Raw genomic sequence first — 27,000 nt, forward strand, 5'->3', positions numbered from 1 at the left:
GATTTGCATAAGGCCTACAGTGCGTCCTATCCAGACGCACTCTTTTTGCATAAAACAACACAGGGGGAGACGGCAAACTGCAGAAACTCAGGTGAGTGTGTTTGTGTGTGTGTGTGTGCATGAGAGTGTGTGCGTGTGTCACTTCTCAAACCTGAAATGTGTCTGTTTCTTGCCTGGAGTGTTTATGTTGACACAAAAGCACGCTTGTAAGGGTTTAAAGGGGCGATAAGGTAGCCAGCTTGCAAATGACTGAAGTTGACCATGATGTTTGCTATAAAGTAGGAAACAAATTTCTGACATTGTTTCATGAGTTTGAATAAGTTGGCGTATTTCGAAGGAAAGAAAAACCAAACAAACCAACTAAAAGATGTATATACTTGGATTCTTGCTTTACATGCTTTACTTTTACATGATACTGCAATTTAAAAGAATAAACTTTCCTTTCACTACATTTCTCCATAATCATAGTAACAATGTGACCCAATGTAAATAAGAACACGGCCTGTAATTAAAAAAAAAACCTTCACGTACTTTATTTACCTCAGGCATTTGTACTGTGGTGAGATAGCAATTAATATTCAATTACGTTACCACAAACAAATAAACAAATGAATTGATTCCGATTCGCTAGCTTTGTCTCAACCTAAAGCGTCTTCTTTTTCATCAGACGTCTACAAGCCTTTATTCCAAATCAATCAAAAGTAAACTGGAAATTATCCCATGTTATGATCTTGCTAGCATTTGATAAGCGACGGGAAACAAATCTGCGGGAAGCATCCGTAACTCCAATTTTAACGTAGCACAACACATTCACCGTATACATTCTGCGAGCTCACAGACCTACGCTCGTAGGTACATTTCCGCTCATTTTACACGTTTCGAGAAACGCAAAGTATAATGTCACTGGCTTGCTTTCAAACTGTAACTGACACTAATCCGTGGCATGAGAACAATGTCTCTCACAGGCCTTTAAAAAAAACATTTCTGCTTTTTTTTTTTTAACATCGAATGTCATGATTTTGGCAACAACAACAAAAAAAAATCCTTGCATTTCAGTGCAGTCAAATATCATTACAAAAACACAATGTTTTCTTTATATTTCCCCAATATCATTCTTGTCAAGTCTTCATGAACCCTCTGGACAAAAAAACCCTTAGTATTGCATTTCAGACAGGTTACTGTAAAATTGTACTGTATATTAAATCTTTTTTAATAAGATGCTTTTATATAAGTGACACAGTCGTGACGTAGAAGAGTAACTGAAGGACTGGGTAGTACATTTGTGCCAGACATTCAGACTCATCACTCTGCTTTGACTGAAAATGAGTGCTTAGGAACTGCTACTGTGATCATAAAGACAGTAATGTGCTTATTACAATACTCTCATAAGCTGAATATCCTTTCTTCTAAAGGCTCTTACTGGCTGTTTACTTTATACTATTTCCTATCAGGTGTCAGAAGATTCTCAAGAAGAGACACTTCCTCCGAATTGAACATTAGAGATCAAAATAGAAATCTAAAAATCGACATTCAGATTTCTGCACTGTGTGTTGTGGCTTTTGTTTGGTAACTTAATATGAGAGTCAATGGTGGAGAACTTTATCTCCATTCCCATAACTGAAGAACCATTGGGGGGGGGGTGCTCAAGGACCCAAAAGTGGCAGCCTGGTATGGCTGGGACTCAAACCCACTGATCCACAGTCCAATGCCTTAACTACTAGACTACTAGGCTACCATCTCCATCTATGCATACACACATATATATATATATATATATATATTGTTCACTTATATACTAAACCCTTGGACAAAAACCTCTTTTGTAATCAATTTGAGACAGGATATTGAAAAATTAGTACTGTATATAGAATATTGTTTTTGTTAAAAGCATACAAAGATTCAACAGTGCATTTGCAGCATTTCGGAAATTCAGACTCGCATCACTTATAACCACAATATTCTCCTTTGTTCTGAAGAGAAACTTCCTCTGAGTTGATCGTCAGAGCTCTCAATATAAATCCACAAATCCAGATTTTTTGCACTGTGTATTTTGAAAATGGTCAGACTTGAGTATTTATATATAGTTGTAAAAAGCAGATGCAAAACTCATAGGAAACGTATCAAGTACCACACAATGAACATCGGCTTTCCACTGGAGCTTGTGTGTAGTGCTGGTTATGATAGGGCTTTTTTTTTTTTGTTTGTTTGAACAGGACATCCTGATAAGTGAGCAGATGCCAAAGGCCTATTTTCACAATTGTGTGTGTGTGTGTGTGTGTGTGTGTGTGTGTGTGTGTGTGTGTGTGTGTGCACTGAGCTACCAAACTGACACTAGAGGGCAGAGTTAAAAAGTAAAACATAACGGCGGCAAAACAAACCTCGTGAATTCATACACCCTGTTAAACAATGGCGTCATCTTCATTAAAGCATTTAACACTGAATAAACTTGCTATTGTTTTTAAGTAAATATTATATATATAATAATTACAGTGCAATTTGAGAAGAAAGTGACAATGAAGAAAAAAGTTAGAAAATCAGCTATTCACCAAAGGAACAAAGTGTGTGAAGATCAGCTGAAGTTCAGTAATGATCATTTATTAAAACACACTGAAAAAATAATGAACTAATGGCAAATAAACATATTTCTGAGTACAAACAGCTAGATTATTTTGGAGAAATTGTTAATACAATTTTGGTACATACATGCATGGGTATCAGTTTCAGAAGTTCATTTCATAGGTTTTTTAGAATAATAATTACAATATATTTTTGTGCTTGAAATATAGTTAAAAAAAAAGTCAAAGTATTCAATTCACTAGATTAAAACATTTAAAAAAGCCCACTGATATAAAACTTCTGACACTGGAGACTCCTTCCTTAAATCTTCACTATATCCAACAATGCAGCTCATCATATATGCAACTATGCTCATCTTTATTATTAATAATAAAGCATAATTTAAGTAGTCCAGAGCAACATATTTGGGATTTGAACCCATGCCCTTCTGATCAAACATCTTATCCACTGAGCTACTTTCCAAGCAGCATTGGAAGTAAGGCCAATATTAATCCTTGCCTAAGTATTACGATGAGCACAATAATGATGATTACATTTCTGGCAGTCAAATGAATTAAGAATTCGTTCCGTCCAATCAGAATCAAGAACTTAACATCATGACAGTATAAAGAACTTAAAATACTATGGTCTATCGAGTTAATCCATTCTGATTCGTTATAAGCGGTGAATTCTTTCCGGTTGTTCCCCTGCAGTCAAGTCATAGAAATCTTTAGGAATAGGAATCTCATAGTGGTTGCTTGTTACGTCATTAAACCAAATGTGAACCCCAGACCATGTATAACAAACTCACACACATACATGGAAACATACTGAAATATAAAGTTTATTTTCGTTATTTACACTGGCCTAAGAAATTAGTTCTACATGCTGTTTGATATCCGATTCGCTGTAAAAGAAAAGCGAAACATGGTACATGCTTTTAAAATCACATTCGCAACACTGTAAGACTGTAAGTGTCAGTAATTCATCATATCCAGCAATAAAACGGAGAAACCTGAGCACATGCGTTTTTCAGTACACGAGCCACCAACATACACATATTACATAAAACACATGTAAACACATACCTTTTTATATATAATGTCATAATCCTGTACCAGTACCATAGTGTGGTGTAATCTGTAATATATTCACTACAGACTAAAAAAAATTAAAATGCGATCCTTATAACAACATTGCATTGTGTACAAGGTTCATCCGGCCGCCGTGCCGTCCCCGATCGTAGCAATGAGCTTATTGAAATGTAAATGAGATCATTAGTCAGGGTCAGGGTGAGTATGAACAGTGCGTCTGGCATCACTTGAATATATTTAGCAATAAATAGACAACAGAAAAAAAAAATAAAAATAGTAATAAAGATAGTAGTAGTAATAATAGTAATAAAGCTGCCAGTGTAGCTTGTTTTGTTCGTAAGTCTGAGCTTATTATACGGCTAAACCTTCATGCGTAAAAAAAAAGTTTGAAACCGGGGCCTGTGCTTTTCTCACAGTCTAATGGTCACAGTTTAGTGTAGAGTTTGTGTGTAAGTTTGTGTGTACCTTTAAAACGTAACAAAACACGTCTGGTGTGCATGTCGCCGAAGCAAAAAAAATTAAATACAATTATATAATGATGATATCACCAAATAATACTATGGTTGAGTAAGAAAATTTCACATACTTAAGCCATATAATAGACACCCAGTGACCACTTTAATAGGAACACCGGTACAAAGGAAAGTATAATTACACAACGATCTGTACAATGCGTAAAATAATGCAGATTCAGTGCTTAAACTGTTTAATGAGTTCAAATCCCCGCACTGCCTAATGTAGTTGAAGTTCATTGCTTTAAAATGAATGCCTTCTCACTTGTGTGTGGCAGGTGGTAGAGCATTGGTTAAGACTCTGGGTTACTGATTGGAGGGTTGGGATACTGCCACATACCCTTAACCCTCTGAACTCGTATCATTGCTCTCCCCATCTTCCAAACATTGCTGGGACATGCAAAGAGAGAATTTCACTGTGCTGTAAAGTACATATGAGGGGTAGAACCCGATGTAGTGTTCTGTTGGTGCAGCTCATCCACTTGATGTAGTGCGAGTTTGGAGAATTCTTACTGTTAAGTGCTTACAAGGAAGTACCAACAGAGGGCAGCACAAGGCTGCACGCATAGTCGCAGGGAGCACCGACCCATAAGTCATAAGTCAGAGTGGAAACGTGGGACTGTGCGACCGGTGCTGTTCCGACCACGTGCGTTACCACGTCTGCTATTCGGACCAAGGGTGAACCTAGTCACCGAGGTCTCCTCAGACGTGAATTTCTCGCCGGAAAACAATATGATCTCACTAACACACCCACCCACCCTGGATCTTCCTGAAAATAAAGATCCGTCTCAAAGGTCGCCGTTTTGACACGGTTGCAAAGATCCAGTGCGAGCAACAGAATGTGGTTGACACACTTCGAAAGAAAGACCTCCAGGACACGTTCCAGATGTGGCAGGAACGCTGGGAGCGCTGTATTGCTGTGCAAGGGGGACTATTTTGAAGGTGATCGTGTGTAAACTTAAATGAAGTACTTTCTTGTAAACAGAGTGAGTCTTAAAACTTTTTGATACAACCTTGTAGTTACTATAGCCTTCTGATGGTTCTCCTCTGACCCTTACCATGCTGCCACTGCTGGGCCCTTGAGCAAGGCCCTTAATCCTTAGTTGTAAGTCTCTCACTACAAGGGTGTCTGCCAAATGCCATAAATGTAAAATCTTACCACTGGGTGGATGTTTTTGTTTTTCTCCCACACCTGTATGTGTAAACCATAGAGGTTTCTGCACGTCAAAATCCATGTGAACGTTTGATGTAAATATTAACTAAAGCTCTTGAGCTGCACCATCATGGTTTAGATAACGGCATGTATATAAAACAGTGGCCAATTTGTGTTTAACACTAAGAACATACCAAAAAAAAATCCATTCTATTATACACGTCCTTCCCATTCCAGATGCAGAAAGTTACTAAAAAACGGTAACATAAAATACGTGACGTTTACAATGTCAACAAAGGAGTTCATGCAGAATCCGAGCAAACACCTCTTTCCTGAGCCAAGGCCAGTCATGTGACTCTCTGCCTTGAGGCCAGTGATCAGCTTGATCGAAATCTCTCTCCCTAAAGGCAAACCTGAAGATATTAGAGTCTAAAAACGCATACATGCGACAATAATACAAATCATCCTGAATACAGCGAAGCAACACTTTGTTACCATTTTACCATTAAGAACTATTTGAAGGCACCTCGTAACACTGGTATTCGTTATGCGGTTAGCTCTCCTCGTCCCACATGCACTGCTGCTTGCGTGGCGTGTGGAAGTCGAAGCGGTACGCCTTGCTGCAGCTCTTGATCCCGCACTTGTAAGGGCTCGGCCCGTGGCCACGGCAGTATTTCAGCATACACGGGTACCACTCCAGCCTCACGGTGTAGCTACAGGAGCACGGCTGCCACGGATCCGCAGTCGCGCTGCAACGCGGCAGGGCTGCGTTCTTGCCGTTCTGGGGGAACGCCTTGAATATGGAGCCTTCGACACCTGCAGAGATTAATTTTTTTTTTTTAAGACAGAATGTAGGTGCATTGTTGGAAGGAGTCTCCAGTTTTTGTTATTGGGGACTCCTTCTATGTTCAGGTTTATGATATCCAACACAGGAAGGTTTAGCGGACAAGCTGTTTTTTGTATTTTTGGCTCACTAACTATGAATCTATATGCCATAAAGCATTGGGACCCCCGGCTGTAGTACTGGCAATGCGTCAGTGTTTAACTCTTTCAGGGTCGATTTCTTTGAATACATCTTTAAATCTTAAAGTCTCTTGAGAAGCATAGCACGCGGATGTAACCTTCGATATCCTTGACCAATGGTTGCCATTTCAGACCGCGCAGGAGGTTCGGTTTCGTTAACGTCCGTCTGATTGTTTTTTTCTGAATAAACAGAGTTTCTCCATAACAGCTGCAGTGTCTGTTTCCTAATTATAACTCCGTGCTGATGCGTCAAAGTACAAAGAATTTCTTATTGCTAAACCTCGAGTAGACTTAAACCCTCCACGTGGTTTCTCGCAAATCAGATTTTTTTTTTCTAAATTCAAATTATTTGGATTTTATTCTCGTACTGCTACGACTTTTTGTAATCTTAGATTATGGCACGTATGAACCATGAAATTTCCAATGAAGGACTTTCCATATAACAAAACACCAACCCTTTTCTAGCCAGTATTTGACGTCCTGCTCGCGCGTGTAGATGAAGTCTTGGGCGTCGCGGCACATGCTGCGGATATGGGCGCTGAGGTGCCAGGATAGAGTCAAATTCACCGCCATGTTCATGCTCATCCTCTCCAGACCACGCTTCTCCTCGGCGGTCCGCACCACATGAGGGTTTTTCTAGAAGGTTCGGTCCGGAACAAGACATTGTATGGCATATTTTTATGGATATTTAACGGACTTTGGTTTGTTAAAATAATAATAACCAGCAATTTCTTGTTAAACCAATGGATCATTATGATCAGTGGGATTAGCGTATCAGTTCATGTCTTTATGTCTAACCTGTCTCAGTCTGACCATGGCCTCACTTGGGATGATCTCTCCATGTTCTAGCCTGCTGATGAAACACAGGCCCTGGTACTGTGTCTGGCCCCTCTCCGGTTCCCCCAGCACCAGCACCCTCAAGATCTTCACATGCTAAGGAAAAAAACCCAAAATAAGGTCCTCATGCTGGTCTGTTACAGCGTCAATCGGCGGTAATGTAGAGCTGATGAATGTTGCACAATGTTGGGAGACTAGACATTTGTAAATATTAACAGCACTACAGATGTGTCCTTCTAAGTTGTTTATGGAGGAATATTTTAGCTTGCCAAGATTCCATCCCAGATCGGTAAACTCAGCCTGATTTTAATTTAGCAAATGCAAATACGGTGGTTCAACTTGTTTAAATAATGATGCTACAACTGGCATACAGACAATTCAAATCATGTACAAAGAAGGATACGTTGAAATCTGTAGCAGAATATCAAGCAGAAACCAATATTGTAAAAAGGGGAGCTATATCAGTTACGTAAATGGATTTTTCGACGGCAAATATGCTGCTCAATTAACCAGAAGGCTTTTAAGCTTTAAGTCAAACATAGGCATGGACTCACAAGTTTTAGCTTTGCTTAAAACATCAAGCAAAAGGCCAGCAAATGTTTTTTTTTTTTACTGTCCATGGGAAAGCATGCAAGTATCTTATTAACCGTTTCCCATAAATCAGTTTATACTTTTAAACACACGATGGAAACTTTTTCTCTTATTGTCTCGATGTTGAGCTGTTTGTCACGTCTCATTCAGACGCCAACGCATACTTTTAGTCAAACGGACCAGTTATTTTCCTGTCAGAATCGAGCATATAGCACACGAATCCAACAGATTACAACCCCTAAGATCCTGAAGCTTGTGGCTAGCTAAGTGTACAGCAAGTATCAGATTCTCTGTTGTATGTGGGCGGAGCTTTTAAAGCAAAAACCATCAAGGACCTAAAGTTGCAGACAATCAAGAGCTCAAAGGCTAACAGCTGATTCGGAAACATGAAACTCAAACCCATACTCCTTCTCTGACCCCAAGGGCTTCAGCTGCCTTACAGATCCCATAATGCACTTTGAAGCTGCTTTCTCATTACAACCCAAAGTGCTACATTTGTACTAAATCCAGCGAGCAGTGGCTTTCAGGGCGAAAGAGAAGGAGTCAATAGAGAGCGTTGCATTCTTAAGAGCTTATATTGGACCGTTTAGCTTTTACGGAAGGAAGGGCCGAGGTTGCAGAATGAGACGTGTTTAAGCACAACTGATTTTGGAGGGGTTTGGTGGGAAGTCATGGTGTTGAAGCTCTTTACGCTATGGTCAGTGAGAAGAATTTGACCCTTGGTCCCATAATACTGGCTGTTTTTGAAGGTGCACACCCCAATGAAATCTCTGGTATGAAGAAAAATATTAGATAGCTAAAGAATAACTGAACATACTGGGAAATTGATTTGTTTTTGAGGTTGTGTCAAGCAAAAAAAAAAATGTATTTGAATTCCGACTGATCAGCGTTTTAACAGGACACCAAATACTTTGAACTGTTGTTTGGTAATGGCTAACAATTTTGTGGGGGGGTTTGGTTTCAAGTGACAACAGGTTGCCAGATTTGGCAATGGTCAGTGGGGAGACATTCGAAACAAACAAAAAACCCTGTTATGATATTCGTCTCCAAAAACTCCCACCGAGCGCGACTAAACCGGCCCGTTTCTCTTTAGCGGTTTATGCTGACACCTGAACCAGGAAAAATGGAGCCGGATTTAAATCAAAAATACCCTATGTAGCATTTAAATGACTGATGTACACGGTGAAAGAGGGTTTTTACTAATTGACCCAACCCATTTGACTAGGTTTGACTGACACTTCACTACACTCAGGCTGTTCAGCTAGTGAGGGAGAACCTTCCGGATGTTTCGTGTCCTATCTATTGCTCTATGTGCAGCTCAGTTATACTACCACAATCTTCACATGAAGCATTAAACTTGTAACGGAAATTTCTTTGCAGTCGCTGAATGAACCAGATGAGAAGTTGGAAGAAAAGAATCTCTAATTCAGGAAAGTCTGAGGGTAATATAATACCAGCTCCAGCTGACAGGGTAAAGGGGGACATTTTTCATATTATGTATGCATGATTTAGGTGTCGGATTTGTCGTACTGTTTTATTCAGAACTTTGGAACATCACTGAAGTACATAACTGGACCTGATGAGCCGTTCATGCAGCTCTATATATTTCTATTTTACTTTAATTGCACACGGCAGAAACAAAACCTTACAGATCCAATACCTTATTAAGAATTTAAAAAGTGTAGATTTTTTTTTTCCTGACCTACAATTATCCGCCGTGATCAATATATTTGATTATACACATTTATTTATTATTATTTTTTGTATTTATTGTTTTAAGAATTTCTAGATTTTTATTCTCTCTTTTTTTTTTTAAACAATCATTCTTAAAATTAGGGTTTTTTTACTTTTTATTTATTATTTTTATTTGCATTTATTCTTTGTAAAGTTTCTGGAAAAAAAATCATAAAAATAAGAATAATAGTGAAATTATTATCATCATGTATATATATTTTATTATAATTAGCAGTAGTAGTAGAACCCAATGAATTATTATATAATAGTACTATTTATAGATAAAAGTATTTTGACTACTTTGATAGTAAATTAATATTTAGAAAAAAAAAAGATTTTGTTTATAAATACAGTATAATAATAATAATATTAATAATATTAGTGAAATAACTGCTATTATTGTATAATTATTAGCAGTAGTAGAAACCGCTGTATTAATATATAATTTTACCATTTGATCCTAAAGTTTTATGGTTACTTTATTATTATTTATACATTTTTATTTTCAACATGTTTACTTTGTAAAGCATATTTACAGTGTTTATAATAATAATAATAATAATAATAATAATGATGATGATGATGATGATGATATTATTATTATAATAATAATAATAGTGGAAGTAAATGAACTCTTTCTTTTATTTCTTTTCTTCTTCCTCTTAGTATGAGTAGAATTCTCTGATGTTTTCATCATCATCATCATCATCATCAGTGGAATATCAATGATCTCAATAAATGTTCTCTTTCTTTTTCCTGCCTTTCCATCTTTTCTCTCTTTCTTAGTTTGTATTCTTTTTAATCCATACACACTTTATTTTGTACATTTCAACATTTGTGAGAAACATCAATCCAGGAGCAGAGGATCAGTCTAAACTGCTCAGGTTCATGGTGTCAGGATTTGGAGTAAAAGTAAGACTAATGAAGATCTGGTTTCTCCATGTTTATGTTTATAATCTGTGCCTCTTATAGTCTACAGTACTTTTTAATGTTCTTGAGTATTTCCTGTGTGTGTGTGTGTGTGTGTGTGTGTGTGTGTGTGTGTGTGTGTGTGTGTGTGTGTTCACTCACCCGTTTGAAGTCTGCCAGGAAGGTGGTGAGAGTGCCGTCTGTGTGCCTGAGCTCCACACTGATGATGTCCCTCTCGCTGTCCGACTCTAAAGTCTCTGCACTGATCTGTCCATCGTCCAGGCGCACCAGGACTTTCAGCTCTGCACACACACTCCCCGAGAGCAGGAGAGCCAGAAGCAGCACACTGACCCGGACTGAGACTGAAAACACACTGCTCGGGGACATTAGGACAAGCCGAAACACTGGGGAGGAAAGTCGCTCAGGGCTCGTTCAACACAACAATGGTTCATCATGTCGCCTGCAGAAGTGCAAAATCTCACAGTCGAAAATCTCTCATCTTCACTGCAACTTCTCTTCTTCCACACACTCCAGGCTTTCCTTCACCCCAACCTGCACGCGCTGGGCTCTTTCCCCCTGTAGATTAGTATTCTGGAGTAGTTTTTTTGTTTTTTCCCCTCACTCCGTCTGTTGGTTGTAAGAGTTGTAACTTTGTCCCCCTGAGCTCCCACTCCCCCCACTCCGCTCCATTACAACCCCCCCAGTGCAGCTCTCACGCGTCTCTCCGCCGTCACTTCCTCCGGACCCCGGCGGCCACGCGCAAACGGGAGCGCGCCGCTTTCAAAAGAAATATGGGACTTTTTTGTTTTGTTTTGCTTATTAGTTAATTACAACACTGATTAAAAAGTAAACAATAATTGATAAAATTATGTTTCATTTCTGTTTCCTATTAGGTTACTGTGCTTGGTTTCAAGAGTCTGTCCCTTGTCTATTTACCAAAGCAAATCATTGTTACTCTTATTCTCATTCACATCTCACATATTCCTTATTAATTAATTAATCTGTCTGTCTGTCTGTCTGTCTGTCTGTCTGTCTGTCTGTCTGTCCACCACACTAAACTGCATTACGTTGCTGTATACCTGTACTAACAATCAATCAATCTATCTATCTATCTATCTATCTATCTATCTATCTATCTATCTATCTATCTATCTATCTATATGTCTGTCTGTCTGTCTGTCTGTCTGTATAATAAATACAAAATTGGTTCATGGATATTATTTGTATTTTTCACACTGTAGTATATGATGTGTAATATACAAAAAAATCTACAAGATATTTGATGCCAAAATAAACTTTGTGATTTGTTAACTTTAATCCGATTACACAGCTAAAAATAAACACAAATACATTCAGCAAAAAAGACATCTAAATAAGAGGGTAGATAAATAATGAATGAACTAATCCTGATAATAGTCTGATTTGCAATTGCTTATTATTCTGTTATAAAAGGAAATAATATTTGCATGTACTTTTATTTTTCTTTAAACACAACCACTAGTATGTGACTGATGTTGGTGCAGCAGCTTTGGCAGGGAGAAATTCAGGGGCCCCTCTGCAGGTCTTTGTGCTGATAATGGACAGAGTTCAGGGTCAGCAGGAGCAAAGTGGGTGGAGTGAATGGAGGGTTGAGTCTGCAGTCTGGACTGGTTCAAAGTTTAACAGAAACACAACTAAATGTCAGTAAGTGATAAAACTGCGGTTAAAACAGAAGTTCTCACAGTTCCTGCTTAGCACTGAATCCTTTTGCATTACACCCAGGCTTTGCTGTGAGTAGCAGCGTTGTTGTGCGTGCCACACATGTGAAGTCCCGTCAAAGACATGGAATGACTCGAGCACGTACATTTCGGCGGCCTGTGAAGTTCATTGGGATCCTTTTTCCTCGGCAGCGAGCTCGTGTAGTGTTTCAGGAGAAACGTTGAGGGGTCTTGAGCTGCTTCAGAGGGGGAGTAATGAAATAGAGATAGAGGTTTATAATTTAAACAAGGAACTGGGCTTTGTAGGAAGGGGGAGGAGTGATAAGAAAAAAAGGACAAGTATACATAGATAGCAAATATATTAATAAAGGTTAATTATAATTCAACAAAAGTTAAATATATGGTGATTGTGATGTTGTTTTTTGTTCCTTAAAGAGAACTGAAAAACCATTTTAATGCAATAAAATCACGATGATGCAGGGCCTTAATTAAGGAGAGTGACATTTTGGAGGTACCACTGTAATATGCTCTTTCGAGGACCATTTTACTCACTTATATATGTGTGGCACGATTATTGGAATAGGAATTATATATATATATATATATATATATATATATATATATATATATATATATATATACACACACACACACACACACACACACACACACACTATATTTCCAAAAGTATTGGGTCAGCGGACCTTTCCTGCTATATGTTGTTCTTTTACAAACTGTTACCACAAAACTGGAGGCACTCAATTGTACAGAACGTCTTTAGATGGCGCTATAATAAAATTTTGCATTCAACTTGGAAACCCAAACCTGTTCCAACATGGTGATGCCCCTGTGCACAAAGTGAGCTCCTTGAAGATCTGGTTTACATGCTTTGGAGAGAAAGATCTTGAGTGGCCTGCTATAGAGCTCTGATCTCATCCCTACTGAACACCTTTGGGATCAATGTGAACGCTAACTGCACCCCAGGCCTCCTCACATCACCTACATCAGTACCTGCCTTTCATAACAACCTTGTGGCTGATGAACACAAAAATCCATAAGCACAATCCAAACTCTAGTGGAACATCTTCCCAGAAGAGTGGAGGGAATTATAAGATCAAATTGGGACTAAATGTGGGATGCGATGATCAAAAATCACATACTGTACTTATGACCAGGTGACCCAATACTTTTGGCAATATAGTGTATATATATATATATATATATATATATATATATATATATATATATATATATATATATTTAAAGTATATTCTCAGTGACCAGAAACAGGAACTTGTTTAACCATGACTGGGATAAAAATCTGAGGTAACATATGTGTCAAATTCCAAGACCAGGCAGAAAATGTTGTTGGGTTTCACAAAATAAGAATGTGATGAATGACAAAGGGAATTTGGTCTATAAATTACCTCATACTTTTACCACCATATACCAGAAAGTCATTGTTGAACAATTTCCTGTTCCCAGTCCCAATAAATGTAAAATATCAGTGGGAAATTTACTACAAAATATATTTTACTCAATAATTGTGACACATACAGTATATGTTTGTGTATATGTATATATGTTACAAAGATATTCTTGTTTGATATCAGTAAAACAGAGTAACCTTGTGAATCTTCAACAAAAAAATTTCAACAATAAATAATTTTTTTACAGCCGTCCTTTACCAAGAGTGAAAATATTAGTGGAGGACACTGTACCTGCCTGCGTTGAAGACACTATCTTTTAATTATTATTATTCTTTTTATAGGTACCGAATTATACAGTATGTGCTTTGTCTGTGTGTCATCTGATGTAATACCCAAAGGTGTCTCAAATTCAATAAACGTTTTGCTTTGTTCAGTATCAAAACACTTTAAATTATAGATTTTTTGGTCTCCTTTGCTGTGTCCTGAGGAGATGCAAACTTATGCATACCAATGATTTGTTTACAAAGGATTAAGAAGGTCATACTTTACATATAACATCAAAATTGGGGTGAATGTCAGTGTGGAGGACTGGTTTATACTTGTGCGATGCTTTGACGGTTATCGTTCATTTTAGAACGAAAAAAAAAATGATGTGGATGCAAATGGTAGATTTGTGTTATTTTTGCAAATCGAGAGGAAAAAAAATTTGGCTGGGACGCATTTGCCTAAATTAGCAGTGTCTGTAACAAGAGTGTGAGGAAACGACAAAGGATATGACTTCTCCATTGTTATATATTTTGGTTTACTCGTCTGCACGTCTTAATCTTCATCTTAGTTCTTAGTGGTGGGATTCTTTCATATTTCATTTTATTGTTGAACTAAAACTAAACCACTAAAGCTGAGGTTAGTGTGCTTTATCTTAACATACCATTCTATTAGATTCATTTGTATTATATTATCCCATGCTGGTTAATTAGGAGGAGCAAAAAAAGGCATGCAAGAGTGCACACAAATCATTTGGTTTAATATTGCAGACACTAGATACCTTTAAGTCTTTATAGTCCGAATGGTAGTATAATATAATATAATATAATATAATATAATATAATATAATATAATATAATATAATATAATATAATATATAGGAATATAATAGCAATATTTTTCGTTAAATAAATATATTATTTTAATTAATATTAATTATAATAATAAGCGATAAATAGTAAGAACAGTAAGAACTTAAAATCTAAATCAGTTAAAATAAGGACATGCCCAAGAGACACACATTTTCAATTCAAGAAAAGCCACGTACAGTCAAAAATTCAACTCTGATTGGTTAGAAAGGTGTTTTCTCCCGAAACTTCCACACAATGTATGTATATATGTAAAATAAGAATTATTATTAAAAAATTGTATTCATCACCTAAATAGATAGGAATTCAATTAAATAATAAGACAGGCCAACTTAATGAGCATCTGTTAACGTGTTTTAAACATTCAATCTGTATCCCAAAACATGGAAATAAGTAGAAAAAAGATAATAAAGGCTTGTGCTTCGGGATGCTTATTGGAAAATGTCTCTCTCTGCTGGCCATGAATAAAAATCTCTCTCTCTCTCTGTTTCTATCTCTCTCTCTCACACACACACACACACACACACACACACACACAAAGGTTTGTTTAAACGGTTTGCCGAATGACTTCTTCTAAAAAGCACTGTAGACATTGGTGGATGTGTCAAACCCACCTGGCAGATAAGAGCCCGCATAAAAACAGGTTTAAAGTTTAAACACACGTTTCTGAAACGCAGTCGCTGCTTTGTTTTGGACACAAAACCTGACCCTCCTCTTTGGCACACTGTTTTTTTTTATGTCTTTTGTGCACATAAAAGTAAATACAATCATTATAGTACAAAGAATGTAATGTAATCCACATATTACACAGTTGTTTAATAGCAAATAGTTCTATACGCACTATATGGACCACAGCATTGGGACTTTTCCAGCCTTATTTGGTTCTTTTCCAAACTGTTACCACAAAGTTGGAGCCATTGAATGTCTTTGGAGACGGTGGCATTCAATTTTATGCTGTCATTTTGGGATCAAACCTGAACATGAGATACATATTAACATCCCATTCCACATTTAGTCTTGATTTGCTCAACCTTCTGGGAAGATGTTCCAATCATTTATGTGCTTGTGGTGATTTCTCAGCACAATACAGTCCGCATTCCCATTCATTCTGAAGGTGTGTAACAGGGTCAGCTTTATATCAAGACTCTCAAGATCTTCTACTCCAACCCATGCTAAGCATATCTTCATGGAGCTGGATTTATGCACAGGAACATTGTCATCCTGGATCTCTTTTTCGCCTTTCTTTCAGCTTCTCCCATCAGGGGTCGCCACAGCGGATCATCCGCATGTTTGATTTGGCACATGTTTTTACGCTGGATGCCCTTCCTAACGCAACCCTCCCCATTTATCCGGGCTTGGGACCGGCACTAAGACTTGTGCAATCCTAATGGCTGGGGTTGGTTCCCTGACCGGGGATCGAACCCGGGCCGCAGCGGCGAGAGCGCCGCATCCTAACCACTACACCACCAGGGAACCTACAATATTTAGTTCTACTAATAGATACTCAAACACAAAATAGACATTGAAGGTTTTATTATTGCTTAATTTGCCAACATTTCAACTCACAGCTTTTTTTCAGCATCAAAACACATTCACGGTAGTACACATGCTAAAGTAAAAGAATTGATCAGTTTGATTTCTTATGATTTCAGCAACAACAACAAAAACATCAGGTCGGTTTTAAGTTGCCACCTAATGCCACATACCTGAGAGCATCGTTTCATCAAGTGCTTTTAAAACTCAGTTGAAAAAATATGTAAATATGATACGTCTTGCAATGTGTTAAATAAATAAATGCATAAATATATGGAATCCTATAACATGATGTAAGTTAACTATAGAATGAATGTCTTTATCGTTCACTGCAGTGAGAACGTTCAATTAAAAGACCGAAATTAAAGACATGATTCAAATCAAAAGATATAAATGAAACCAGAATGTAATTGCAAAAAACCTCAAAGTAATAATATTAATGATAATAATAATAATAATACAGTGAGGACTTAATAATCAGATTAAGCAAATAAAAAAATTTCCACAACATTTTGACATTTCGACACAAATCAGACACAGACAAAAGTATTGGGACACCTGACTTTTCCACTCATATGTGGTTCCTCCCCAAACTATTACCACAATGTTGGAGGTATACAACTGGATGTCTTTGGAGACGGAAGCATAACATTTTCCCTTCATTTGAACTTGGAAACCAAAATCTGTTCCAGCATGATGATGCCCCTGTGCACAAAGCCAGCTCCATGACGATATGCTTCACATGGGTTGGAGTGTAAGATCTTCAGTGGCCTGCTAAAGAGCTCTGACCTCAACCCTATTGAACACATTTGGGATTAATATGAACGTTGACTGCACCCCACGCCTCCTCACCTCACCTACACCAGTACCTGACTTTACTGACGTACTTTTTGCTGAATGAGCACAAATCTCCACAAGTGCTCTTTGAAATCTTCAGTGGAAGTTACTCTAACAGCAAATGGTGACTAAATGTAGACCTACATCAGTACCTGCCTTTCATAACACCCTTGTGGCTGATGAACACAAATATCCATAAGTACACTCCAAAATCTAGTGGAACATCTTCCCAGAAGAGTGGAGTGAATTATAAGAGCAGATTCTAACTAAATATGGGATGCGATGCTCAAAAATCACATTCCATCCTTTTGACTAGGTGACCCAATACTTTTGGCAATATAGTGTATTATTGTTGATTATATATAAAAATTTTTGGAAAATATTAAATGCCATCAGCTGGTAGAATGATCAACTTTAGTGTAAATGTTTTTTCCCTTTTCTATAATACACACTCATGGTCCAACATCTCAGGGGGTCAAGATTGTATATAAGAGAATGTTTATAGTGAGAGATAAATCATTTTCTCACCTTTATTCCATTTTTTAAAAACATGTCCATCTTTATAAATATCAGATTAATATTATAAATGGCAACAAATGCAGAAAATTCATCAATCACCCGATTTTATTTTACAAACTTCTCCAAATTCCTTCTTCCCATCTGTGGACCCTTCATTGGATTTTCACCTGCCATGTTCTCTCAGCCTTACCGTATAATATGTGCTGTAAAATCTTCAAAACACTAACAGTCCACTGCGCTCATAAGGTTCCTCTCAGATCAGGTGTCTTACTACAGTATATCTATCAGGTGTTGAGAAATCCGTCCTCACACAGCGGAGGTTCGTGAGAATTAGGCAGAAGATGCCGACTCAGAAAAATGCCACATTGGACACCGTAATAAAGCCAGACTATGTTTCATCTGCCCGTCAGACTTCCTGTAAAACAGAGGAAGGGGTTATTTGTTACACCAGGGTAGAGCTGTTGGAATTGGAAATCTGGGTATGGCTGGAAACGTCGTTCTTTATTGCAAATCCTGATGTTGTTGCTGATGGTAGGGATGGTGTTATTCTCTCCCATAGATACTTGCAGTAACACTAAACAATCATGTAAGCTCATGTATGTGGAAGAGTGATCAGTTACAATGTGATACAGAGTGAGTTTTTTGAATAAACTCCACTTTTTCTTCATGAAGCACCATCACATCAAAACCTGAACTTTTCTTAAAATCCTTAATTCATCACTCATAATGAAGAATTTCTCTCAATAAACATCTCATTTCCATCAGAATACCAAAGCCGTTTTTGTCAATGTTCACAAACCAGAATCACAACAGCATTGTACACATTACTGTGTGTATTTTAATTGCAAGAGACCAGACAGGTTTCACACTTTTACTGTTCTGTACTAGTGTTTGTTTGTTTCCTATTGTTTTACAGTCCATTTTTAGAATTCTGTGTTTTGCTCAGTCGCCAATTGAAGGTTCACGAGATTCACCTTTGACCTATTTTAGAGATCTGGTTGATGATCGTTCGACATTCAAGATTCATCTGCAGAGTTCATTCATTCAAGACGCATTTATTGACATTTATATCTGATGTATGGACTGAACAAATGCCGAGATGTTTTAGGGGTTGTGACTGTTCAGGTGAAAACCAGTATAATGTATTATAAACAGCAGACATTCGTAAACATTCGTAAACAACCAATTAAAAAGATGCACGGAAGCATTCGCGATTTATTCAAAGCAACGAGAAATCGATTTTTACGATGCGCGCGTGCGATGCCGTGACGTGGATTTTGAACAAGTCGTTTTGAGAATCTCATTCCTGGTCTAAGAAATGCTCCCAAGCAACTGAGAAAAACACTGTAAAATGTAATCTTTGGAACAAAAACGGTGCCTTTGGGAATATAGAATAGCAGTCATGACCACCACGTTCACATTTCAATAAAAACTCATTATTATTTTCCCATTCCCCACAGAAACTTACTCTTTTTTTCAGACAAGGACGCAGACTTTTTGGGTTTATTTCTTCTTTCCTCCTAATGACATGCTCTCCGTTTTCTTCTTCTGGGCCTGGAGATCAAACACATCGTTTAGATTAACACTCGAATCTCTCTGGATCGATGAACAACACGTGTACATCCCAATAACTATTGTAACGTTTGTGATATACTTGTGACATGGCATCGTCAATCTGTTTTAGTTCTTCGTAGTGGTCACGAGAATCCCGCAGCGGCTGCACCATGATCTCCTCGATTTGAGGGAAAAGCTACAAAAAAAAAAAAAAAAAACCAAAGAGAAAATTTTGGGTTTCTTATAATTCAGATATTCATTTTTGGACAGTAAAAAGCGAAATACTAAAATAATACTGACGTTCGATTTCTGTTCGATCCTGAAAGGTTTTATTCCTCCAGCACAATCAGCCAGATTCCAATTTTTTTCCAAAGATTTTTTTTGTTTGCATGTAATAAATCAACGTGGCTTGTCTGGTTACCAATAAACTGCAAATGAACTTCCTGGTTTACCCCTAATTGTTCCCAAAGCACTAAAACTGGAGACTCCTTTAAAAACTGCTAAATAAAACCCCACATCACAGAAATCAAAAATTACACTCGTTTTTGAATTCTTTTAAATATGGTTTTCACCCTGAATTATTATATGTATGAATGAGTGCATTAGTATATCCTTAATATAAAACGATGGCTTTTAATGCGTATTATGAAATACCTTCATGACGGTCTCAAACATCGGAATGAGAACGAACTTGATGAAGCCGATTTGCGCTGTCGGCTTGGTCACTTTGTCCCGATCCATAAATGGTGCAACCGGGAGACCTTCTGACTTTTCTCGATCACTCTGAATCGATACAAAACAACAAAATGATAACTTTACAAAAACGCTATACAGCCTGAATTATATTATTGGAGTCTATCTCTTTATTTTTGACAACCCAATTAGAGAACTGTAGCCCTGACTTCATGTAAATAGTTGGCGTTACCTGCATGAAGTACTCCTCCAGCAGGCAGTCCACCCATGGCTCAGCCACCTCAGTTGGTCTAACCTCGTTGGAGATGTCACAACATTTGATCAAGACCATTTTCAGCTGCTCAACCGTTGGACAGGATGCCATAGGGATTATAAAGAGTAAACTTAACCAGTACCAGCAATGCTCTGAACACAAAGCTAATTCTATAATAAATAATGCGGTAAATACGCACACATTTGACATGCTCCTCATTGGTGAAGTCAAAGTTGTCCACTTTTTGTCTGAAGGAATCTAGTATCTCACCGTGTCTGGCCATGTCAGTGGCTAGAATGAGAGTAATGATGGCCTGTAAGAGAAACAATCACCATACATTATGTAAATGGATTTTTTTTTAAGCCAGCTGTATGACTATAGCAGGGAAGCAGCACCTGTCTTATCTGTTTGAAGGACTCGAGTTCGATGTTGGCAAAGACGTTGCACTCCGGCATGGTGAGGATCTGGAAGGCCACGGCGCAGTGGTGGTTCTCCAGGGGGGAGATGTCGTTATAGCGTACCGCCAGCTCTGTCCGAGCATTAATCTGATACCTGATCAAAACATACTGTGAGTTCGGCGCACTGGCACTGAATTCTTTTTTGGTGTGTATCAATTTATTCAAAGAAATGTACTGTTTGAGTCAGTCGCACAAAACAGATAGATAGATAGATAGATAGATAGATAGATAGATAGATAGATAGATAGATAGATAGATAGATAGATAGATAGATAGATGTGTTTTACTATAAAGACAGACAGACAGACAGACAGACAGACAGACACAGACAGACAGACAGACAGACAGACAGACAGACAGACAGACAGACAGATAGATAGATAGATAGATAGATAGATAGATAGATAGATAGATAGATAGATGTGTTTTATTATAAAGACAGACAGACAGACAGACAGACAGACAGATAGACAGACAGACAGACAGACAGACAGACAGATAGATAGATAGATAGATAGATAGATAGATAGATAGATAGATAGATAGATAGATAGATAGATAGATAGATGTGTTTTATTATAAAGACAGACAGACAGACAGACAGACAGACAGACAGACAGACAGACAGACAGACAGACAGATAGATAGATAGATAGATAGATAGATAGATAGATAGATAGATAGATAGATAGATGTGTTTTATTATAAAGACAGACAGACAGACAGACAGACAGACAGACAGACAGATAGATAGATAGATAGATAGATAGATAGATAGATAGATAGATAGATAGATAGATAGATAGATAGATAGATAGATAGATAAAATGTCATCGAGTCCAACAGTCAGAGACGTACGTGTTATTGTATCCTGGATGGTCAAGATCGTGGCACACCGCTGCAGTCATTAAAATACACATGTCCGTCATAGTCAGCTTCTCCTGAGAACAACACGGTTTAAAGCTTTACAAAAAATATACAGGTTTATAGACAGACATCATGTGATAGAATGTGTGCATTAGAGGTCACAGGGACGTTCACACCTGTAGGTTGCACAAGTGGATCATTCCGTACATCATCTGGCTGACGCAGAAGCAGTGGCGGAAGTTATGGAACGGGTTGTCGCGGTAATTTTCTTGGATGGCCAGCTGTAATCGATCAGCATCCCTGTTTACGTTCTGTGCTTTGTGTTAGAACTCAGAAAGTTAAATGCTTAATTCAGAAGAACGGCTTACCAGCCACCTCTTCAGGGTGATGGGGTTCATGTTGAACTCCTTTACTAAGCCGAGATCGTGGTACATGTACTCCAGGCAGCTTAACATCTAAAGTCAATAAGCAAGAATGAAGGTTTGTAATATGAGATCGAGTTCACCACCAATGGAAACCTATTAAGAAAAAAAAAAAAAACAACAAATGCACTAATATACATCCATTTACATGCGGGCGAACCTCATTATGCTCCCAGTGCCATACATCAAAGGTGGGCTTCTTCAGAGTCTCGATGGTCTCCTGGGAAAGTGTGTACTGTGTAGATGAAAAGAGACAAAAGGAAAGACCATTAATATACCATTCACACTGATAAACTCCCGTCTAATCCTTTATTTATTTATTTATTTATTTATTTATTTATTTATTTAAACCTTCGGATAACTTGGAACATCACGCCTGGGAGAGAGTTTCATCCCGTCCTCTGTGAAGTTGTATTTGCAGGTGCAGTTCACCCTGTTTGGAAGCAAATACAAAATTTAGAACTGAACGATTGAATAGACAGATAGATAGATAGATAGATAGATAGATAGATAGATAGATAGATAGATAGATAGATAGATAGATAGATAGATAGATAGATAGATAGATAGATAGATAGATAGATAGATAGATGCATTTTACTATAAAGACAGACAGACAGACAGACAGACAGACCGTTAGATAGATTTTTTATTTACTATAAAGATCAACAGACAGACAGACAAACAGACACTTACAGACAGACAGACAGACAGACAGTTTGATAGATAGATGCGTTTTACAATAAAGAAAGACAGACAGACAGGCAGGCAGACAGACAGACAGACAGACAGACAGACAGTTACAGATTATTAGTGGAACTGTAGAGTAGGACATCAAATTATTTGCATTTGAAGGTTTGAATTATACCTCGATTCACCTCTAGAGGTCACTTCATCCCTTAATTTCTTCAGATCGTTCTTGCACTTCTCGATCTCGACCACTTTGAGACCCTCTACTACAAAGACAAAAATAAACTCACAAGAAAAAAGTCAAAACAAAATAAACTCACAATTTAATTTCTGAATGAATTAGATTTTCTAGTTGAAGACTGAGCAGGACCAAGGCTCACGTTCAACTCTTTTCTCCAGCATGGCGAGTCTGTTGGTCATCTCCGTCTTCAGATCGTTTATTCTAAAAGCCCTAAAGAACAAAGATTCCACATTACTCAAAAGTGGTATTAAATAAAAACTGCATTAAGATGATTTGGAAATAAACATATTACCGACTGAATTGCTCCGCCACTTGGGAGAGAACATTCTGGAACATGTCTTCTTTCTCTTTAGAAGATTTTAAACAATTGTATTATTTATAATCATTCTCAGGGTTAAATAATGTAAAGATATAATCTATAAAGCTGTTCTTTGTCTCTGCATTACAATACAAACCGCTTTTTGTTAATGACTAAATTTTTAATTAAAGACATTTAACTATAGAAATTATTCCCACATTTTACACAAAAAATAGCAGTAAGTTTAAAACATGTATTTAACAAAGCATTTAATCATCTTTCAATAATAAACCTGTCTAACAGAAGCATATGGTTTGCATTCATTAAAGTGTTCACCTCCTCCATGACTGGAATGGGGCACCACTTTGTACAAGTTGCTGCAAAGAGAATAAAGAAAAACATCTGCAGTTATTAAAAATAGGCTTCATATAGTGAGTGTAGTGTAGAGTAATAAATAGATTACTTGGGTGAGTTTGTGGGCATAGTGGGGTCAATCGATATCAGTGCCCCCTCTGTATCCACTAGAAGTATAGCTGTGTTTCTGCACAGGAGAAAAAATTAAATAAAATAAAAAAATATATAAATAGACAGACAAATCCACAGATATTTAGAAATAGTAGAAAAATATAGATAGATAGATAGATAGATAGATAGATAGATAGATAGATAGATAGATAGATAGATAGATAGATAGATAGATAGATAGATAGATAGATAATGTGTGCATACAATATTTAAAAAATACAGACAGACAGACAGACAGACAGACAGACAGACAGACAGACAGACAGACAGATAGATAGATAGATAGATAGATAGATAGATAGATAGATAGATAGATAGATAATGTGTGCAATCAATATTAGAAAAAAATACAGACAGACAGACAGACAGACAGACAGACAGACAGATAGATAGATAATGTGTGCATACAATATTAGAAAAAAATACAGACAGACAGACAGACAGACAGACAGACAGACAGACAGACAGACGGACAGATAGATAGATAGATAGATAGATAGATAGATAGATAGATAGATAGATAGATAGATAGATAATGTGTGCAATCAATATTAGAAAAAAATACAGACAGACAGACAGACAGACAGACAGACAGACAGACAGACAGACAGACAGACAGATAGATAGATAGATAATGTGTGCATACAATATTAGAAAAAAAAGACAGACAGACAGACAGACAGACAGACAGACAGACAGACAGACAGACAGATAGATAGATAGATAGATAGATAGATAGATAGATAGATAGATAGATAGATAATGTGTGCATACATTATTAGAAAAAAATACAGACAGACAGACAGACAGACAGACAGACAGACAGATAGATAGATAGATAGATAATGTGTGCAATCAATATTAGAAAAAAATACAGACAGACAGACAGACAGACAGACAGACAGACAGACAGACAGATAGATAGATAGATAGATAGATAGATAGATAGATAGATAGATAGATAGATAGATAGCAATATTACATAGGGTAGAATATTATGGGATAGATGAAGTGAATACGCAGTGATTGAAAGAGCATATAAACCTGGTGATGTTGGATGATGTACAAAGCAGCTCTCGGATGTCACATGGACTGCAGTGACGACTGAAAATCACCTACAGACAAGAGAAAAGTACATTCAGAATCCTCACAATGCGGTTCATGTTCATCTTGTTTAATAAATTAATACGTGCATATTTACACGTATGTATTTTGTATATAATACAGATTAAAATAATAAACATGTCCCCCTGTTTTTTTATTATATTTAAATCCAAATGTCTCATTGCCAAGCAAATTTCTTTCTGAATGTCTACAATCTCTGGTGAACAAACACTCTTCAAGCTGCTCTCTGCAGATGGTACGGATACTTGTGAATGCCACAGACACCTGTGACTCAGAACGAGGCTTTTTGTTAATGCCAGACCACATAAGTGCCCTAGTGAGGAAAAAAAACAAATCTAAAACAACATTGACAACAACAGATAATTGCTTTTTCATTTTTGTTGTACTTCTGTAGATCTTGTTGCATTGCTCTGGTTTGGAGTTAGAAATGTTTGATCGTGAATTGGAATCACATCTTTGTATCATTTCCCAAACGCAAATAATCCAAAAGCAGAAAAAAACAATAATTAATAACACAATCAGATGTGATTTTGTGCACATTATTGCAGTTTAGTATAATAACATCAGAATCAGAATAGTTTATTGATCCCACAGGGTTGCAGTTGTTCACAGTAAAATTAAAGATAAAAGTAAAATAAAATATAAGAAATGTAAAAATAAAATATAAATATTAAATTATGTATGAAGTATAAACGCTGAACAATCAATGAATTTACAATATTATTGAAATATTGTTTGAAATGTGCAGTTTAATGTATAGTTGAACATATTATAGTATATAGTTTAATATCGTTTTTAAATTGGCATTGGAGATGCAGGGGATTGCAAGAAATAATTTTCAACTGAGGGATTTTCTTTACCCTTTACTTATTTATAATCTTATTAATATAAAAAATAAGTTGAGCATTTTTGTCTGGAATAAATCAAAAACAACAATAACAATGAAACAAATAATTGCAAATATATGGAAGTTTTTTGCATCAACTCGAGTATTAAATTAGCACTAAATAAATAAATATATCTTTTTTTATTTTTTTATTTATTCATTTATTTTATTGTGATTATTAAATTTTATTCTATTTTTTATTTACAATTTTCTTTATATATATAAATAATAAAAAATAACAAAATGAAATAAAAAAATAAAAAAATATATAAATTCGGATTAATATGTATTATTCTAACACCATTAAGTTTATCATTAGAAGCTCTTTGATGTTCTTACCCTTTGAACTTTTCCATCCACATCCAGGTATACGGTTTTAGGAGCATAGGACGAACAGCTGGACCCCATTTCTGACCTTTACTTCCTTTCCTTCTTGAGAAGCAGAACAAATATGGAACAGTCAAAGCTTCAAAACAGACACACCATATTCAAATATCATATTCAATACCATGAGGGAAAAAAAGAAGAACATGGTGTTAAAATGCAGTATAAGGTACAAGAAATACCACTTGTTCGTCTCTGCTCACCTCAGCAAACAGCTTCAAAAAAATTTAAAAGAAGCTTGAAAAAAATGTTGGAAAATAAACCCAGACACTGTTGTGGTCTCTGTTAGAACACTAGGAGAAGCTAGTGGAGGGTCCAAGTGAGCCACCTGTGTGTGTGCCATCCACCTTGCACTCAGGCTTTAAACTCCACAGATGCTGCTGAGGATGCTGAGAAGGAAAGTGCGGGATTATTCAGGACGGACGAGATGTGGGCTGGGCCTGGAATAATCTCACGTCCACGTGCTATCACGTTGCCCTGGAAACGCTTCGGGTGGAGGTTGGTTTTTAACAGTGCTATTCCAGATTTTCCAGATACAAGGTGCTGAGAATAGCAGGAGTCGATTCCACAGATTTCTTTTGGAGTTGATTCAGATTCCGAAAATTACATTTCTCCAGTCTCAAACTCTGAGCAGCATAAACGATGGGAAAACCACAACCAAAAAAAAACTATTTCACATAATGAAACACAGCTGATTCTATGACTTTAAATGACCAGGATATTAGAATGCCTCTGAAAATGAATTTTTTTATTTTTTTTCAAAACACTATAATTTAAATTCAATTAATTTATTAGAAATTCATTCATGTATTTGGGTTTATTATAATGAGATATAAATATGAACTTTTGCTTAAAAAAGTATAATCATAAATAATAATAATTAAATATTTAAATAATAAAATGAGCACAACCAAGATATATCTCAAGGCAATCATATATACCGTAATTTCTGGAGTATAAAGTGCACCCATATATAAGCCACACTGAATTTTACAAATATTTTTATTTTTAACATAAATAAGCTGCACCTGTCTATAAGCCACAGG

General features: G+C 36.8%; 2 protein-coding genes and 1 long non-coding RNA gene across 3 annotated transcripts; 1 reads left to right on the forward strand and 2 right to left on the reverse strand.

The window, feature by feature from the left end:
- On the forward strand, window positions 1-10,720 carry LOC124379139. The gene is made up of 4 exons (XR_006924378.1): window positions 1-91; window positions 9,147-9,237; window positions 10,287-10,412; window positions 10,582-10,720. It is a non-coding gene; the product is annotated as an uncharacterized LOC124379139 (long non-coding RNA).
- Window positions 3,385-11,548, reverse strand: oafb (OAF homolog b (Drosophila)). Its single transcript, XM_046839261.1, has 4 exons — window positions 10,572-11,548; window positions 7,137-7,271; window positions 6,794-6,974; window positions 3,385-6,131 (listed from the first exon to the last, which is right to left on the reverse strand). Exons 1-4 carry the CDS (start codon window positions 10,794-10,796, stop codon window positions 5,869-5,871), a joined length of 804 nt encoding a protein of 267 aa, XP_046695217.1. The 5' UTR covers window positions 10,797-11,548; the 3' UTR covers window positions 3,385-5,868.
- A 5,707-nt stretch (window positions 11,549-17,255) lies between these two features.
- On the reverse strand, window positions 17,256-26,318 carry pde9ab (phosphodiesterase 9ab). Its single transcript, XM_046839327.1, has 20 exons — window positions 26,158-26,318; window positions 25,910-25,999; window positions 24,604-24,674; window positions 23,498-23,575; window positions 23,371-23,411; window positions 23,029-23,083; window positions 22,876-22,946; window positions 22,674-22,761; window positions 22,157-22,238; window positions 21,966-22,040; window positions 21,752-21,838; window positions 21,560-21,664; window positions 21,375-21,457; window positions 20,454-20,610; window positions 20,258-20,371; window positions 20,038-20,142; window positions 19,767-19,895; window positions 19,213-19,308; window positions 19,027-19,112; window positions 17,256-17,973 (listed from the first exon to the last, which is right to left on the reverse strand). The coding sequence occupies exons 2-19, from the start codon at window positions 25,976-25,978 to the stop codon at window positions 19,062-19,064; spliced, it is 1,557 nt and encodes a 518-aa protein (XP_046695283.1). The 5' UTR covers window positions 25,979-25,999; window positions 26,158-26,318; the 3' UTR covers window positions 17,256-17,973; window positions 19,027-19,061.
- Between the last annotated feature and the right edge of the window lie 682 nt (window positions 26,319-27,000).

This window comes from Silurus meridionalis, chromosome 25, assembly GCF_014805685.1.
Source record: "Silurus meridionalis isolate SWU-2019-XX chromosome 25, ASM1480568v1, whole genome shotgun sequence".
In the NCBI taxonomy this organism is placed as follows: Eukaryota; Metazoa; Chordata; class Actinopteri; order Siluriformes; family Siluridae; genus Silurus; species Silurus meridionalis.